This window comes from Aotus nancymaae, unplaced genomic scaffold (assembly GCF_030222135.1).
Source record: "Aotus nancymaae isolate 86718 unplaced genomic scaffold, 86718_ANA_hifiasm-v0.15.2.pri h1tg000028l, whole genome shotgun sequence".
NCBI lineage: Eukaryota > Metazoa > Chordata > Mammalia > Primates > Aotidae > Aotus > Aotus nancymaae.
The window spans coordinates 19657969-19677249 of NW_026988441.1; the positions used below are offsets into that span (position 1 = coordinate 19657969).

A 19281-nucleotide genomic window follows, 5' to 3' on the forward strand; every position below is an offset into this window, starting at 1 on the left:
CTTTCCAGATTCAGGCAGCGAGTGTCCCTAGTCACTGCCCCTCCCTGGGCTCTGTGCAGTCACCCATCCTCTTCCTTCCTCCTCACACTCACCAAGCTTTGACTCTCCTCAAACAGCAGCAAACCAAGAGCCTTCCCCAGCTGCTTTTCTGAGCCCTAGGCTTAGACTTTCAGTAACCTTAAAAGCTAGTACCTGCACAGCCCACCTCGGCCTTTCCTCCTCTGCTGAGGGCTGTGTGTGGGAACCACCCGTCACCGTCCACTGCACCAGCGTCCCCCAGGCACCACGCTCCCCTACATCTGCCCACCACTAAGTCCTGTGGCTTCCAGATCTGCCGGTCACAGCCCGAGAGACTCTCGCCAGTTCCCTCTCTACCTGTCAGGATCCCCTGTTCTCCAGGAGCTGTCTGAGATGGGGTCTCTCCTAGCAGGCTCCCTGTGAAACCTCGCAGTGCCTGTACTGCTGTGTGCTCTGTGTTCACAATCATGGGTATGGTAAGCTCACTTCCTAACCACAAACCTAGTGTTATAAAGGGGCCGTGCAGAGCCTTAGCACAGAGCTGGGGCTCAAAGTCAGTGCTTCTCATAAGCCACTAAACTTGTGTTGGTTAAATCTACTGAACTTTAATGACCTCTTCCTTTCTAAAAGAGCATCTTAAAAGTATGGGAAAATTCTTCTTATTTCTTAAAAGTGGATGGAAACTACCCTGTATCCTAATCCCATAGGTACCCATTTTTATTAAGGTAAAAAAACTAAAAAACTTTAGACCATAAGGTGTTCATCTTTGCTTTTTTTTTTTTTTTTTTGGAGACAAGGTCTTGCTGTCACCCAAGCTGGAGTGCAGTGGCACAATCACAGCTCACTACAGCCTAAACCTGGGCTCAAGCAATCTTCCCACCTCAGTCTCCCAAGTAGCTGGAACTACAGGCGCACACCACCAAACCCAGCTAACTTTTATATTTTTAGTATAGACAGGATCTTGCTATGTTGCCCAGGCTGGTCTCAAACTCCTGAGCTCAAGCGATCCTCCTGCCTTGGCCTCTCAAAGTGCTGGGATTGCTGGCATAAGCCACCGTGCCCGGCCCACATTCTCTTTAAACCCTCCTCCTTTCAGCTGTAACATAGGAATCTTTCAACATCACTAGCAACCACTAACCCTGCAGGCACTAGCCCAGCTGTCAGTCTCGGTCCGCATTCGCTGGGTCTGCAGCTGCACCTGGGCCAAGCTCATTACTCCTGCCTGGGACGTGCATCCCTCACCCACCCACCTCCAGACATCCTCTCCAGGCTTTCCTCCACCTGCTAGCTGCAACATCCCCCGCCTTTTCCACACTCCCCGGCGGAGGCACCAGGGCTCACCCTTAGACCCCTCCTCTCACACCTCTGGGGCTCCCAGGCCCTGCCATGAGGCCTGTGCTCTTGCCACAGATGCAGCCTGCCTGCAGCCCCGTCAGCTCCAGCCGAACACCATGAGAAGCTGGCGGCTTCTCAGCCTCCACAAAGCCACCCGGTCCAAGCTTCCGTCTTTCTGTCCTAAGCTCCTGGCACAGTCTTTGTCCCCTAGCCCTCCCTTCAGTCTGTTCTCAACACAGCAGCCAAGAATCAACTTCTGTTCAAGTCACCCCTCTGCTCAAAACCCCCTCGTGGCTCCTGGCTCTGTGGAGCGAGAGCCCATTCCTTGCAGTGGCCACAGGCCTCACAAGACCTGGCCCAGCCTCTTGTGGCCACTGCACCTCCGGGTCCCTGTGTGCTGCTCTGCTCCGGCATCTTCCTCCCTGCTCCTGGAACTCGCCACCCAGACTTTCCCCTAGCCCATGGGGCCTCCTCCCCGGCATCCACGTGGACCATGCCTCACTGGCTCCCAACTACACATGCGCCCTGGGAGGAAGCTCTGTGGTGTTCTTACTCACCCGTGCCCCTCCTGCTCCTTGGACGGACAATCCTGGTCTTGAGCAGGCCTGGTTCCTGTCACCGTCAGCCTGGAGGAGCAAAGCAGACTTTATTTGCAAATGATCATGGGTATCTGTGGAGCGTGTTTGGAGACAGTGGAGGACAGAGCTCGGAGTGCAGGGGGGAAAGCAGTGGGACCTCCTTCTAAAACTACTAGGCCCTACAGACCCAAGAGGGCTGTGTGGGCTGGGCTGGAGAAGATGCAGAGAGCAAGAGACTGGGGAATTAGGATGTTCGAAAGCAGTCGTGTGTACCGGCCATTTAGAAAGCCGCATGTGCGCAGAGGCATGCCTGGAAGAGCCCTGAGGAGACCTGGAGTCTGCACCCCAGGCGGGGCCCAGGAGAGGATATGGAGAACTGCAGGCCTTGGGGGGGGCTGGTGGAATGTGCAATGGGGCAGCTGCTGTGGAAACTGGATGGAGCTTCCCCAAAAATCACACACAAGATCCCCGCAGGACCCAGCAGCTCCACTGCCAAGTAGCAACCCCAGAGAAGTGAAGGCAGGGGTTCAAACAGGTATTTGTACATCTGCATTCACAGGAGCACATCCACCAGTCAAGAGGGGCAGCAGCCCAGGCGTGCACAGGCGGATGAATGGAGAAGCAAAACGTGGTGATCCATGCCATGGAGGATGAGCTTCAAAGGGAAGGAAATCTGACCCGGGCGGCAACACGGGTGGACCTTGAGGACGTTACACCGAGACGAGCCAGGTACAAAAGGCAAACGGCAGATGATTCCACTTAAAGTACCCAGGATTGGCAGATTCACAGAGACAAAGGAGAGTAGGGCTGGCAGGGGCAGACTCTGGAATTACTATTTAAGGGGCAGAGAGTTTCTGTCTGGATGATGAGCAAGTTCTGGAGATGAATAGTGATGATGGCTGCACAACACTGAGAATGTCCTAAGTGCCACTCAATTGTACACCTAAAAACAGTTTAAATGGCAGCTGTTGTCATGTGAATTTTGCCACAATAAAACACATGGGATTGGAGAAGTCACTGTCTTCTTAGCTGTGCTAACAGCGCTCTGGTCAGGTTTTCTGAAGCCCCGCTGCTCGCATCCGTGCCCACACTTGGTGCATGTTTTCCTTCCTTCTCTCATTTCCCCCTTCTGGTGGGCTGGGCATGCAGTGGTGTTACTCCCTGGGCTCTCATCTTCATCTCCCTGAGGACTCAGGGGTTCCAGCACCTCCTCATATGGTAATTAGACATCCTGAAGTGGCTGCTCGGGGCTTTTGCCCACTTGCCTAACAGGGACCTGCCGTTCTCCTCCTGGCTGGAACAAATTCTTGATACAGATCCTTCCCCCTTTGGAGTTGCCAGGATCCCTCCACAGAGTGACTGTCACAGTCTCTCTAATACCCGTCATGGGAGGAGACGCTGGCGCAGTCACTTTGGAACACTATTGGGTAGTAACTCTGTGACTCAGCAATCCCATTCCCCATTCCCTCAGAAATATATTTGTAAAAGGCATGTATGATAATGTTTAATGTACCCCAAACTGGAAATTTCCCTGGTTAACAGTAGAATGGGTAAACAAATAACGGTATATTCATACAAAGGAACATGATGTAGCTATGAGAATTTAGAGAAATTATGCCTCCTTCGAGCCTAGCTTCTGTCACTCACCGTGGTGAGGAAGCATACTGTCTAATTCCATTCAAACAAAGTACAAAACCGGGGAAAACCATTTGTCCTTTTCCATGTCAGGAGATGGCTCCTCTTGGTGGGGAGGAGTCCCTGGGAGGGAGGGGGAGGCTCTCAGGCAGGCTCTGTTTCTTGATTCGGGCTGGTTACACAGGTATGCTCAGAAAAACCCAACACATCTGACCGTGCATGTCTGATGTGTGCACTTTTCTGTATGTGTGCCGTTTGTCAATAAAAAGTTAACAACCATCCTTGCTGTAAGAGATACAGGTGAAATAATATATTTGATATCCGCTTTATAATACTCCAAAAAAGCAAGGGTGGGATGGGGTATAGATAAAACAAGATTTCCAAAAGCTTGGTCATTACTACAATCGAGTGATGGGTACATGGAGACTCATTAAAAACTCTTTTTTTTTTTTTGAGACAGAGTCATGCTCTGTCGCCAGGCTGGAGTGCAGTGGTGCGATCTCATCTCACTGCAACCTCCACCTCCCAGGTTCGAGCAATTCTCCTGCCTCAGCCTCCCAAGTAGTTTGGATTACAGGTACGTGCTGCCACGCCCAGCTAATTTTTGTATTTTTAGTAGAGACGGGGTTTCATCATGTTGGCCAGGCTGGTCTCGATCTCCTGACCTTGTGATCCACACACCTCGGCCTCCCGAAGTGCTGGGATTATAGGTGTGAGCCACCACACCTGGCCAACTCTTCTACTTTCATAAAACACGTCCTTAACACTTGTGAGTTTTACTTCCAAAAGCTCTTCCAAAAAGGAGACAGAAATCCACTTACGGGGTCTGGCTTAGGCTTTCTTCAGAAGCTGGCATCTTAGCACCTTCACGTAGTTTTTTCAGTTGTTCTGCGTGTTCTGGATTATCAATGCCCATTCCCATGGACAAAATTTCAGCTCGAACATTATAATCAATGACAGAGGTTTTTAAATTGGAAAGGTTTGTAATGTGCACCTGGAATCAATGAAAAAACAGAACATCAGAAGTCGTCACTCTGAATTTTCACTGAAGCACAGACACTCTCACAGGGCCTCTCTGGCCCATCCTGCCACGTCGGCTACACTTTAGCGCTTGCCACGATGTGCAGAGCTTCCCACGGCAGCATCTGGATTGGTTCATACCTAAGGTTCCATCCAAATTGTCCACACCTCGCCCCATGCCACAGAAATATGGGCAAGTGGCGGGGGGGGTGGGGGGGCAAGAGCAAATCTAGGATAAACCTGTAGTCAAGACCAATCTGTAAGGCCACGGCCAGATACACACTTCTGACATCTTTCTTACTCCTTCTCAACCACTTTTCCCTGCCGAGGCTCACCATCTGCCTGCGCCTGGGAAGGGCCTATGCCAAGGCCCTGAATCCTGTTCCGGGCCATTTCTTCTGCTCATCTTTTCTGCAACCAAAACATCCTCATCCATTTCTATTTACACAAAATTAAGTAAAACACAATAATCTGCAACAGACTGGCCCTGTTGTGGGTATGGGCATAGGAAGGGGCATCCCTTCCATGGTGAGAATGGGGGGTGCTCCAGGCCTGCCCTGGCTGAGGCCCCTTCCTAGGTGAACCCCAGGAATGTGTGCCCACCAGGGACTATCCGGAGGAGCCTCTCTCCACTCAAACTGGGTGGGAGCAGGATCAGGTGGAGACGGTGAGGGTGGGTCTGTTTCCCTCTGGTACACCGTGGGCACCGCCACACGCGCTGCAGCGTAGACACATCTGCCAGGTGGGCTTTCTTTTTTGCTTCAATCTCTTTTAAATCCCTCCTTAATAAATTTTCTGCTTTTCTCTCCAACAAAAAATAAACACAATACTATCACAACACCAACTAAGATGCCCAAATCTCCTCATTTACCTGCATTTGTAATCTATATTTTCTCTTTTGAAAATCGTTTTCTGCTTAGAGAAAAAATCTTACATCCAAACTGCCCTTTTAACATGTTAAAGCTTTTCCAACCTGATAAAAATAACTTTCAGCAACAGTTTTTATAAACTAACTCCTTTAAATCTTCTAAGTATTCATAATAAGGTTTAAGTCTAATACAGCAGAATTTTGAATTGAGAAGTGGAGCTTGTGGGGAACAAGCAGGGAGGGGTGGTACCAGCAGCCGTGGAGAGACATGGACACCTGTGAGTCACATGTCCTTGTCATGTGTCCTCCCCCCCACCTCCTCTGCAGGATGGGGCTTCATCTGCATTGCTCACAGAGGGAACCCCACTGCCCAGCACTGCTCCTGGCACGTGGCAGGCGCTCAGTAAGTGCGTGGTGAATGAGCAAGTCAGAAACCGTGAGCATCAGAGAATGTCGTGTGGAGTCCTCATGAAGCTTTGTTCGGCTGCATGTGTGTGCCTTACATACACAGTGCACATATGTGCTGGGTTACAATGTAAAATACTCCCCTGAAAAAAAGGAAACCCACAGCCCAATTCATGCCCCAAATAACATGAAAAACACCTCTCCCTAACAAAACCCCAAATAAGTCACCATTTCTGTGCAGCAGTTATTCAAGTGACGGGTTAGAATAATCTGGATAACTTTAGGGGCCCATTCAAACAGATTTATTGTTAAGAAAACTGCATACTTACCATTGGATCAATCCAAATTGTATTTCCCAAAGCCAGGATCACCTTTGCATCATGCAATTTTCCAACAATTTTATGATGAATGTACCTGGTAACCTGAAAAAAGCACTTAACGTTATTTTAGGTGAGGCTTTAAAAGATAACTTACTTTGTATTCGCCACAGAGTTTGCAAAATATTCCATGAATTTCATTTGAGCCTCACAGTAATGCTATGAGGTCACCAAGGTCATCACCCCCTTTTGTGCACAGGGCTAACAGCAGAGTTTAGTGAGGCAGCTGCGGAAGGGAACTTGCCCATGGCCTCTTACTAGGGAGTTCCCAGAGCTTGAGGCGGGGCTCTGTGCCTCTAGGACCCAACAACACTGTAGGTTTTCCTCTGTGGACGTGTGTACTCCATCTCCTCTATCACCTGCCAATCTGTCTTTAAAGCACAGATGCCTATTTCTTTGAAAGCTCAATGAGAGTGAAGGGAAAGGTGTTCCCCTGCTCTGAGGCTGTCACTGCAATGGAGCTGCCTTGCAGCCAGTGACACTGGAGCTGAAGGCCTGGTCTTTGTGTACCCATTCCTGAGCAAATGGCTGTTTTCTTTCTTTTTTTTTGAGGTAAGGTCTCTCTCCACCGCCCAGGCTGGAGTGCAGTGGCACAATCATAGCTCACTACAGCCTTGAACTCCAAGGCCCCTGCGATCCTCCTGCCTCAGCCTCCCCAGTAGCCGAGACCACACTTGGCTAATTTTTAGTAGCACCACCACAGTTGGCTAATCAAAACATTTTCTTTTGTAGAAATGGTGTCTCACAATGTTGCCCAGGCTGGTCTTGAACTCCTAGGCTCAAGCAATCCTCCCATCTTGGGCTCCCAAAGCGCTGGGATTACAGGTGTGAGCCAGCACGTCTAGCCATGGCCGTTTCCTCTCAAGGAGGAACACAACAGGCAGGACCTATCCGAGCAACCTCTCATGCACATTTTAACATGAACAAAGCAGGGCAGGAGGGAGTTGCCTGTTTCCATCCCCCTTGTACTGAGTTAATTCGGAAGAACATACACAGGAGAACCTTTCTCCATTTCTACAGAAGGCTACTCCTTCAAGGAATACTTTTGGTCTGTCATCTTTACAGGTCAGATGTTTCTTGGGGAAAGGACTGTGACCCTCCTGCTGACAGCTACATCCCCAGAACCCAGCAGGGCACCTGGTACACAGCAGACAGTCATTAGAAAGAAGGAGCGCCACTGCCTTGTGATAAAAGCTCCTTTTACTACACTTAGGACAGTAAGGTTGTGTATTTATCCTGTAACGTGTAAATATTCACCTGTTTATTTCCTATTGTTTAACCTTGCTTATAACCCAACTGTTTTTACTTTACCAATTGCAATGACGTATTTGTTGAATTTGACGTAATGTTGAATCCCATTTGTCGAATTATGCAAAATGTAACCTTTCCTTGGAGAATGGGGGCACTCATCAACATGACTGACGCTCCAGTGACAGGCAGGACTGCTGCAGGTCTCTCCCTGGCTGCAAGCGCTGGGCTTTCCCACCCCATGTGGATAGCGCATGAGCCACACGGGCCCCTCTGTGTCTGTGCCTCAGCACAGGTCTGCAGGGGTTGGTCCACCCCACCTGGACGGCCACATGAGCCCACACGGGGCCCTCTTCTGTGCCTCAGCACTGGTGGTTCTCTTCGCTTTCAATGCCTCATCCGTTCTACTTGGTGACATCCTAGTTAACTCAGGAAGCCCAGAGAAAATGACCCTTCCTTTGGCAGCTTTTCTGGCCTCCATCTCTTCTTCCTGGGCCATTGTCCCTGCCCCAGGGGAATCATCTGGCCTCTCCTGAGACTGCCCATTGCTTCTGCCCCCTCTTTTGCTGGAGGGTCTACTTTTTTCACGTTTTTCTTTTTTAAAGAGACAGGGTCTCGCTCTGTCACCCAGGCTGGAATGCAGTGACACGATCATAGCTCACTGTGGCCTCAACTTCCTTGGGTCAAGGGATCCTCATCCCTCAGCCTCCCAAAGTGCTGAGATTATAGGCATGAGCCATAGCACCCAGCCTGGAATGTTCGCTTTTGTAGGTGCTTCCACCGCTTAAGCTGATGAGCAATTTATTTTACCATCATCCTTACTTTATACCAATTCTGTGACCATAAGCACAAGGATAGTGGTGGCAGCAGTGTCACGGCCTCCTGGCACCTCTCCAAGGGCTCACCTGGGACGTTCCCGCACCAGAGGGATCTAAGCAGACTGTGCTTTCCCTGCCCAAACGCAACACTCTAAATTCAGACAGGCCTCAATTCTGTGTATATTCTGGGTTAAATATATTCTAAAAGTCAACAAAACATAAAAAGCCCAAATAATCCACCTTTGGATTCCATTCCATTTCGTTGTCAGCAGGTTTCACCCTACAGACAATAAACTCCACAGCCTGTGGGGGAAGCGCGTGGAAATGCTCCGGGAGATGCAGCAGCTGGTCCCTCGTGACGAGCCTCGTCCTACCTTCATCAATGAACTCTACAAGGATGTCATCCAGGGCCCAGGCGTCTTCTTTCTGGCTCACTTCCAACACCTGAACCCTAGAAAGCAATGGGGAATCGGTTCAACCCAGAGATCCCAGAAAAGATCATCTTTGCCTCAAATTACCATGAAATGGAAAACATACAAAAAGAAACTCTATAATTGTACTCTATACTAGAAATGAAAAACTAAGGTGTTCAGAAATTCAAGTGGGGGATTAAAGTGTATGTAAGTATGAAAACATGTAGTACTTTTGAACAGACTAAATCCTTTTATCTAACTACATTGTAAAAATTAACATAGTAAATTAGTTTCAAAGTTTATTTATTTTATTTTATTTTATTTTTGTAGAGACGAGTCTTGCTCTGTGGCCCAGGCTGGAGTGCAGTGGCATGATCACAGCTCAATGTAGCCTTGACCTCCTGGGCTCAAGCAATCCACTCACCTTAGCCTCCCAAAGTGCTGGGATTATAGGCATGAGCCACGTCGCCTGTCAAGTTTCAAAGTTTCTGAATTCAAGGCTATCACCGAGTGGCGCCAGGTGTGGATTCAAGGCAAGTGGGTGCAAACGTGATTCAGACTGACTGGATTGGAACACACTATGCCAGGTATCGAGCTGACCTTACACCATGTTCATAACATCACCAAGTCTCAGTTTTCTTATCTGTAAAATGGGCATGATGCCCACTTGACAGGAATTTGGCAAGAATTAAGTGAGGTAAAGATGTATGTGTATGTTGCACGCAGTGATGGCTCAACATGTCACAGTGTCACTGGGCGCAGGAGCCTGGGAAAGAGTTTCCCATGAAGAATTGGAGCAGGCATCTGGAGGGACACCCTGCTGTCATCAGGCTTACATACACAATGAGTCAAATGACAGAGGTGGAAATCGGAACTCAATACCATTAGTTACCTCATGCTTCAAAACTTTACAGATGAAATAAACAGATACGTTACCTGTGAAAAAGCGTTTTTTCTGCTAATCCATACAATCCAAACTTCTCCACCTTTTCCACAGTTGTTTTATTATTGGAATCCTTAAAATACTCATTCATTTCAGCACTGAGAGTTGCATACAGATCCATGTGTTTATCAATTACACGGCCAAAGTAATTTGTTGCATTCAAAATATAAAAGGGTATTATCTGAAACATATATAGTAAACATGACCAGGAAACAAACTTAGTCTAAACCGAAGATGTACACACTCCCTGTATCTGCAGAAATCAGTACCCAACCTAAGAACCCAAAGCTTAGTAATGTGGATCTGGAAATAAACTAGGAAGCTAGCCAAAAACCAAAGCAAAATCAACACCTCACACCACAGTCACAAAGAATTACAGTTTCACTTTAAATCTAGTGAAAGAAGATTTTTTTCTTTTGCAAATTTCATTATTTTAAAACCTCATTATTAGGTGTAAGTGTTCCTTTGTTTACCTTCTAACTGTACTTTTATAAAAATTCTTCTGAAAATACCACCGCTGTCTCTTGAGACCTTCTGATCTTTTTTCAGATAACAAGTTGCATTTTATCAAGAGTCTACTGTATACCAGCCTCCAGGGTTACAGGGATGAAGCCGCATCCTACAGAGACCCTCAGCAATCCAGAAGTGGACAGAGAGGCCACAGCCTGCACGTGCTGGAGAAGACAGCCCCTCACAGGTTAGAGTAGGCAGGGGAACAGTGTGCAAGGAAAGTCTGCAGAGGGCACAGATGCTCTGTGTGAAGGCAGGGAGCCCTGGCTGCCCAGAAGTGAGAAGTAGGCACTTGGCAGGATGGGGGAGAGGGTCAGGCTGGTGACACCCACAGGCACCAGTGTCTGTGCCTGGGCAGGAGGAAACAAAGCGACAGACCTGAGAACAGAGAGCTCTAGGAGAGGCGAGAGGCCCTCCCTGGGAACGGGCTCAGTCAGTGCAACAAGTGAGCCCAGAAGGCTTCACCTGCCCCCACAGTGGGTGAAGGCTGGAGCCCCTGCAAAATCTCCACCCTATCTCTCCAGGGACAAGAGGCATGAAGGAAGAGAAAACCAGATAACTATGTCACCATATTTATTTTACACAGCATGTAAAACAACAGAAATGAGAACTCTGTGAAATTAGAAAAGTTACCCTGACCCGTACCTCCTCCAAAATGTCAGGAAAACATATTTTATCTAAAAACAAGCAATAGCAAAGTAACAAGGTCAAATCTGATATTAAGTCATCATAAAATAATAAAATATAATATGTAAATAAAAGTAATTAAAAAGAGAATAAAGAGCAGAAGAATAGTCCCTACAGACAATGAAAGCTGTTTGAAAGATACATCCACAAAACAGATCAAAACTATAACCTTCAATTTCAAGAAAACCTGCTTTTAGTTTGTTAACTAAGAAAATGATACGTGTATAAAAGAGTAACAGATCAGAATTAGAACAACTTAGAAATGAGGTGACAGAACACAGGAAAGACTTAGAAATTTTTTTAAAAATTCAATAATGAAAACTATAGTGGGTTGGATGGTGGCTCTCCCAAAAAAGGTATGTCCATGTTCTAACCCCCAAGGCCACTGTGACTTTGACCCGACTTGAAAGCAGGGTCTTTGCAGATGTAGTGAAGTCTGCAGACCGGGAAAGGGCTCTGGGTTATCCAGGTGGGCCCTCCCTCCAATGAAATGTCCTTTATGAGGGGCACAGAGAAGAGGAGGTCATGTAAAGATGCAGGTGGAGAGACAGTGACAGTGGCTGCCGGCTGAGACACAAGGACGCCGGGCGAGGAGCAGGCCAGGTCACCCTCTGGAGGCTGTGGAGGGGCACAGCCCTGCTGATCCCCTGACGTTGGACTCTGGCATCCAGGAACATGACAGAAGAAATGTGTCTTGCTTGAAGTCACTAACTCAGTGGTAATCAGTTACAGCAGTCTACGAAACTAACCAAACAGATATTGCCCTAAGGAAACAGGTGAAAAGGAGAGAAACGGCATGCTCAAAAAGAAATGAAGAAATTAATAAAAAAAAGAGTGGAAAGAAAATAAAAAATTCTTAGCTTGGCAATTCTATCTGCATCTTGTTACAGAATTTTCCTCAAAGAAATTATCATGAATGTCTTGAAAAGATTCATGTAATCACTGCATTATTATTATTTTAAAAATCTGTAGAGACAAGGTCTCACTATGTTGCCCAGGCTGGTGTTGAACTCCTGGCCTCAAGTGATCTGCCTGCCTTGGTCTCCCAAAATGATGAGATTACAGGTATGAGCCACCGCACCAGGTCACTGCATTATTTTTAACAGTCCCCAAACAGAAACGTTTTTTTCTGAATATATAATTGAAAAAAAAATCCTTAAACTGTCATCCCTTACTGAATTTGATCTTGGCTTATAAATAAGCTGGGGCCCTGACATAAGGCGCCTTGTAAGGACACGTGCCTCCGGTCGGATTGATGGTGGTATGTTAATACTGATCACTGAAAGGCTTCATTACATCGACTAAGATCCTGCTTAACAAATAAAACACGTTCATTAACATGACGGTTCGTCACAGGACACAAGGATCTTTAACCTACTTTAATGTATCCAAATGAAGGTAAGGCTTGGCTGGACAGTTTTCTTGGCATGTCTATTTCTGGATTAATACGGTGTCGGTCAGGACAGATCCTTTTGTCTCTGAAAATAATATGACGAGATTTAAAAATCATAAATAAATAACAACTGTTAATGTGAATTTTACTGCTTTCTTCAGAAAATTAATCTGCAACTTAAATCAGAGAATTTTTGTTCCAAACACCCTAAAAGTTGAATAACCACATTAAATATTTCAGATGACATTAACAATACATAAATAAATGGAAATGGATTCTACATTTTAATTAACACTAAATAAACTTAATGAGTTACTTCATTATTTCTCTAGCAAACTTTTTTTTTTTTCTTTTAAGAGTTTGGTCTCACTGTTGCCCAGGCTGGAGTGTGGTGGCATGATCATGTCAAAACTTTTTTTTTTTTTTTTAAGAGTTTGGTCTCACTGTTGCCCAGGCTGGAGTGCGGTGGCACGATCATGTCTCACCATAGCCTCTTAAATCCTGGGCTCGAGAGATCCTCCCAGCTCAGCCACCCTATTTCTCTAGGCATTCTAAAATGCCTTATGTAAATGAACAAAGTATACTTCCAAAATAAAGACTGAATTAGAAATACACTGCCACAATACACAACAAAGGCCAATCGATCTGTAACCTACAGGCCGTTCCTTAACTACAAAGCTACTTCCACATGGAGAAATAGTTGCTGTTTTAAAAGTTTTAAAAATTGCCGTTTTAAAAGTCAGTATTTGAGGCCGAGCACAGTGACTCATGCCTGTAATCCCAGCACTTTGGGAGGCCAAGACAGCCAAATCACCTGAGGTCAGGAGTTCAAGACCAGCCTGGCCAACATGGTGAAACCCCATCTCTACTAAAAATACAAAAATTTACCTACATGTAGTGCCTACTACTACATGTACTCCCAGCTACTCAGAAGGCTGATATAGGAGAAATGCTTGAACCCAGGAGGCGGAGGCTGCAGTGAGCCAAGATGGTGCCACTGTACTTCAGCCTGGGTGACAGAGCAAGACTCCATCTCCAAATAAATAAAATAAATAAATAAATCAGTCAGTCAGTCAGTATTTGGCTGGGGACGGTGGTTCATGCCTGTAATCCTAGCACTTTGGGAGGTCAAGTTAGGCGGATCACTTGAGCCCATACTTCATTATTTCTCTAGCAATTTTTTAAGAGTTTGGTCTCACTCTGTTCCCCAGTCTGGAGTGGAGTTTGAGACCAGCTTGGCCAACATGGCAAATCTCATCTCTACTAAAAATACAAAAATTAGCTGGGTGTGGTGGCACACACCTGTGATCCCAGATACTTGGGAGGCTGAGGCACAATAACTGCCTGAACCTGGGAGGCAGAGGTTTCAGTGAGCTGAGATCACTCCACTGCACTCCAGCCTGGGTGACAGAGCCAGAATCTTTCTCAAAAAAAAAAAAAAAAGTCGGTATTCTTTAAATATAAATAGAAATGCTGCTAGTAACACATTTAATGTACCATAATTCAAAACCATTAATGTCAACAGTTACCTTCAAATTCAATCCAGCAGCTATGTATCAGACACCCAAGCCCCAGCCTCAGCTGTCTGTGTATCAAGCAAGCAGTGGTGCTGTGTCTGGATCACGCAGAGGGGCCCCTTGCCTGTCAAGGTACCCAAGCTGATACCTTGCTCTGCAAGCTGATTAACACAATCAAGGCAGTCCCTAGAAAAATTCCTCAGGGTTTCCAGAAAAACTAACAGGCTCATTCTAAAATGTATGTGGAGGCTGGGTGCAGTGGCTCATGCCTGTAATCTCAGCACTTTAGGAGGCTGAGGCAGATAGACCACTTGAGGTTAGAAGTTCAAGACCAGCCTGGCCAACATGGTGAAACCCCATCTCTACTAAAAATACAAAAATTAGCTGGGCATGGTGGTGGGTACCTGTATTCCCAGCTACTTGGGAAGCTGAGGTAGGAGAACTGTTTGAATCCAGGAGACGGAGGGTGCAGTGAACCAAGATCGTGTCACTGCACTCCAGCCTGGGTGACAGAGCAAGACTCCACCTCAGAAAAATAAAATACAAAAAATAAAATGTATGTGGAGATGCAAGGGATTTAAAATAGCCAAACAACCTTGAAGAGGACCAAAGCTGGAGGCCTCATACACCAGCTCCCAAGACTTGCTCTAAGAAAGTGTAGTACTGGTATAAAGTTAGACAAATAGACCACTGTAACAGAACTGAGTCCAAAAATGGACCTCATATACCATCACCTGGCTTATGGCAAACACACTAATGCAGTGAGAACCAAATGATGTTTTAAATAAATGATGCTGGAGCAAACCATCATCCATATAGAAAAAGCAAACCTTGCCCCCAGATCTCACATTACACATATAATTTTGTTTTGGACACAGAGTCCTGTTCTTTTGCCCAGGCTGGAGTGCAGTGGCACAATCATGGCTCACTGCATTCCCGACTTCCAAGGCTCAAGCGATTCTCCTACTCCAGGCTCCTGAGTAGCTGGGACTACAAGCATGTGCCACCACAGCTGGCTAATTTTTTTGTTTATATTTTTTAAGGAGACTGGGTCTTCCTGTGTTGCCCAGGCTGAAATCCTGAGCTCAAGTGATCCTCCCACTTCAGCCTCGCAAAGTGCTGGGATTATAGGTATGAGCCACCATACCTGGTCATACATAAAAACTAATTTAATATGAATTATAAGTGTAACTGTGAAAGCTAAAACTACAGAGCTTCTAGAAGTATCGAAGAATGCCTTCATGACCTTGAAATAGACAATTTTTTTAGATGGAATCTTTCTCTGTCATCCAGGCTGGAGTGCAGTGGAACAATCTCTCACTCTGCTGCCCAGGCTGGAGTACAGTAGTGCAATCTTGGTTCACAACAACCTCCACTTCCCAGGTTCAAGGGATTCTCCTGCCTCAGTCTCCTATGTAGCTGGGATTACAGGCCTGTGCCACCACACCCAGCTAATTTTTGTATTTTTAGTAGAGACAGGGTTTCACCATGTTGGCCAGGCTGGTCTCAAACTCCTGGCTTCAACTGATCTGCCCACCTTGGCCTCCCGAAGTACTGGGATTACAGGCATGAGCGACCATGCCCAGCTGACATAGGCAAATATTTCCTAAATAAAAGCACACAAAAAGTAACCTTAAATAATACTTCATCAAAATTAAAAATGACTGTTCATCAGCAGAGTGACGAATGCAGCAAACCACCATAGCACGTGTATACCTATGTAACAAATCTGCACGTTCTGCACATGTACCCCAGAAATTAAATAAATAAATAAAAAGAGTGAAAATCCAAGCCATAGCTTGCAGGAGACATTCTCAATGCACGAATCCACAAAGCACTTACATTGAGTATAGATAACCTACTCCCCCGCAAACCAAGAAGAAAAAGTACTCCATGTAAAAACTGGTCAAAAGACCTCAACAGGCACTTCACAAAAAGAGAATGGCCAACTGTCCCATAAGCCGATGAAAAGATACTCAACATCATTAATCATTAGAGAATGCAAATTAACATCACAATGGTTTACCACTCCACCACCACCAACAGTAAGCATTGGTGAGGGTCGGGGACAACTCAGCCTCTCAGACAGCACTGACCAGACCAGAAAATGGCCAGCCGCTTTGGAAGAGTTAAATGCATGCCTACCCCAGGACCTGCTACTTCTACTCCGGAGCGTCTACCCAAGAGAAATGGGTGCACATTTCCACAAAAGACATGGCCAAAAGTGTTCCTAGCAGCTTCAAACATCATAGCCTGCTAGTGGAAACCACTCACAGGCTCATCCACAGGAGAATGGATACACACACTGTGATACAGTCATACAACAGAACACTGAGCTACAGAACAAATCACAGATACACACAACAACACAGACCAACATCACAGACAGGAGGCTGAGAGAAAGAAGCCAGGCATGAGAAACAACAAACCACGATGCCATTTCTATGGAGTTCAAAATCAAGCAAAATTAATCAGCACTGACAGCCCTGCAGAGGGGAGGGCACCACATGGGGATGAGAGTGAGGGAACCCCAGGGCCGCTCCCTCAGAGCAGGTGGTGGCTTCTACAGATACATGACAATTCACCACACTGCAACAGCTGTGCACTTTACTGCAGATTATACCTCAGTTTAATAAGAAACAAATCACTGGCTTACTTGCAAAAACCAAAAGCCTTCAGATATGGACAAAGAGGTCTTGTGGCTTTCTTATCTTCTTTGGCTTCCAGAACTCCTGCAGTGAACTCGTACAGCTCTGCAGGGACTTTGGCGTCCGCTCTCTCCAAGTAGCGCAGGACGCCCGCTACGTGGCTCGCATCTTTCTCTGTCAGCAGCAAGACAGATCTGGCTTTCTTATCTCCCTGTTCTGCAGGAGAACCCTGAAAAGTGGGGGTGAATAAAGGAAGTGGATCATCTATTCCAGTCTGAATGAAGAAACCTTGTGGACTCAGTTTATCATGACACAGAAGATGCCAGTGGAATATGGAAGAGAATAAAAATTCACCAAACCTGTTCAGTGTGAAAATGATCAGACATGCAATACAGGCGTCCACCAAAAACTTTTGGCGAGGCAGGGAAGCTGAAGTGAATCACACACGTGGCATCAGTGATGGCCAAGAGTGGGACGCAGTCATCCGTGAGGGCTGCAGAGAGGGAGTCCGACAGTGTCACGTGCGCTGAAGTTACCACACTTAGTTTAACCGGCAGTTCCCACGGCCACACCACAGTGCATTTCTGTATCATATTTTACTTTTTTGGTTGCAGAGAAACTTCTCCCCTATTTTTTCCCCAAAATGCCACAGCCCAGTGCTTAAAATCCAGAGAAAAGTGGTCTCCTTTTTAAGCCTGAAAAATGTCTCTTATTACAAATCCAAGCAGCCCATATGTTTTCCACTTATTCTATGCATTTTGACTTTTCTACTTTTTCAGATGAAGTCTCACTCTATAGCCCAGGCTGGAGTGCAGTGGCATGATCTTGGCTCACTGCAACCTCCACTTCCAGGGTTCAAGCAATTCTCCTGCCTCAGCCTCTCAAGTAGCTGGGACTACAGGCATGCACCACTGTGTCCAGCTAATTTTTGTATTTTTTTTTAGAGATGGGGTTTCACCACATTGGCCAAGCTAGTCTTGAACTCTTGACCTCATGATCCACCCACCTTGGCTTCCCGAAGTGCTGGGATTACAGGCGTGAGCCACTGTGCCTGGCTCCACATTTTGACTTTTATATTTCTAATATTAAATTTAGCAATAATGGATGACTATATATATGTCTCCTTATATATGACAGTGATCCTCAAACTATAACTCTAGGGAGAATATCTAGACTAACGGTGGCTGCCTACTGACCTGAGAAATTCACCTCAACATCAAAATCTTAGTGGAGATTTTCATTTTGAAATTAACATTGCTAATAAACTGTCAGTAAACCTGGGGAATAATGAGAAATCTGAAGATGAGATATACAAATGAATTAAAGACAGGATTCCTAGTAGCTCAGCCTTCACTAAATAGAAGTAGAAATTAAAACACTTACCTAATACAATATGAGAGCCAGAACTTAACTTCTTCTTCCATTGTTCTAAAACATTTTGTAAGTTAAAAACCACTTCTTTATGCATCTTCAAGCAAAATATTGAACTGCTTTCTACTACCTAAAGATGAAACCAAAGAAGCCAGGTCGCAGTCAGGGATATAGGCTGGAAGCCAACTGTTCCATCAGTAATTGCCAATGTAAAGCACTTTAAATTATCTGTGAGGGCACTACCTCATTGATCCCGTAATTCTTAAGAATTAATTAGATGATTATAAACTTAAATATTATTTCCAAAACTCAGTAGTTTATGTCTAAAACCTTCCTCAAGTGAAATAAGCAATATTTTGCTAAAAATTTTGCTTCCTTTGAAAATAGCACAGCTATACTTGTGTGTGATGTGTGTGTATATATATGTATATATACATATGCATATACACATATACATCAGATAGAAAGTCCTTGTTGACTGGAGTACCATATAACTATACCTTCTAGCTCACTGTTGCAGAAAGGTAGATGTACTACTAATTCTCGTATTTGGTAGTTGGCTTCACTTCTACATTTTAGCACTAAGATATACAAAATAAAACTGAATACATCTTTAGCCAATTTATTTGATTTTTTGGCTGTATGATATCTTTTACTGTTATCTTCTCAATCCTTTTTTTTTTTTTTTTTTTTTCCGGTAGAAAAATGTTGCCCAGGCTGGTCTTGAACTCCTGGCTTCAAGCAATCTTCCCACCTCGGCCTCCCAAATGGCTGGGATCTCAGGCACGAGCAACCTCAATCTTCTTAAACAGAGGGTACAGAAGATGTTGTCATGTTTATAAATTGATACTTTTAATGGTCCACCAAGATGAAACTGTTCTGCCCTGGAGAACGCTGCTGCAGGGGAAAGGCCCTGCCCACCCACTTGCTTCTCCCCAGCGCCAGGGCTCCAGCCTCCATGCTCAGTGAGCAACCCCACCGCCTCTTCTGATTGATGTTAAATTTGTAAAACTGTACTTCCCTGCCACACAGTCAACTACCCCAGTAATTTTGTGATGACATGAGCGTCAACCAGTTGAAACAAACAGAACATTTTTATGTGGGGATGGGCTCACCTTACACACTATTTCTGTTTCAGCTACAGAGCAGGTGAAGATCAAGGTCTTTTGTGCCTGACTTGGAATGATATCAAGAGCTTGGAGTAAAGTAGAGGTTTTCTCACATTCTAGGCAAAGATGAACTACCTGGTAATGAAGTACAGAAGCAATGTGACTTTTTAATGCCCTAGGTGCTCCAGATCCACTTTCCATAGGTGTTGGGATTTTAATAGAAAAGAATGTATAGGAAATCAATAGAAATTTAAATATTCAACTATAATTGTATTTCATTCATAATTTATATATAAAATCAAAGCTGTAATTGTTTAATATTAAGCTATGAAATAAAAGTTGCTGGTGTTCATCAGCCCTCCAACAACACACATGCACACACAATTAC

At 45.5% G+C, this 19281-nt stretch overlaps 1 protein-coding gene and 1 long non-coding RNA gene across 2 annotated transcripts in view; one reads left to right on the top strand and one right to left on the bottom strand.

The window, feature by feature from the left end:
* Positions 1-19281, bottom strand: part of TDRD12 (tudor domain containing 12) — an 81503-nt gene that overhangs the window by 2841 nt on the left and 59381 nt on the right. The window contains exons 17-26 of the mRNA XM_012448451.3: positions 18900-19028; positions 17797-17914; positions 16773-16906; positions 16422-16642; positions 12234-12333; positions 9652-9839; positions 8543-8753; positions 6189-6281; positions 4388-4560; positions 1911-1979 (exon numbers count right to left, since the gene is read on the bottom strand). Of these exons, the coding sequence (XP_012303874.2) occupies positions 1911-1979; positions 4388-4560; positions 6189-6281; positions 8543-8753; positions 9652-9839; positions 12234-12333; positions 16422-16642; positions 16773-16906; positions 17797-17914; positions 18900-19028 (1436 nt within the window). The remainder of the gene's footprint in view (positions 1-1910; positions 1980-4387; positions 4561-6188; positions 6282-8542; positions 8754-9651; positions 9840-12233; positions 12334-16421; positions 16643-16772; positions 16907-17796; positions 17915-18899; positions 19029-19281) is intronic.
* On the top strand, positions 1404-19277 carry LOC110567327 (uncharacterized). The gene is made up of 5 exons (XR_002477783.2): positions 1404-2660; positions 8575-8922; positions 9046-9302; positions 10208-10355; positions 18486-19277. It is a non-coding gene; the product is annotated as an uncharacterized LOC110567327 (long non-coding RNA).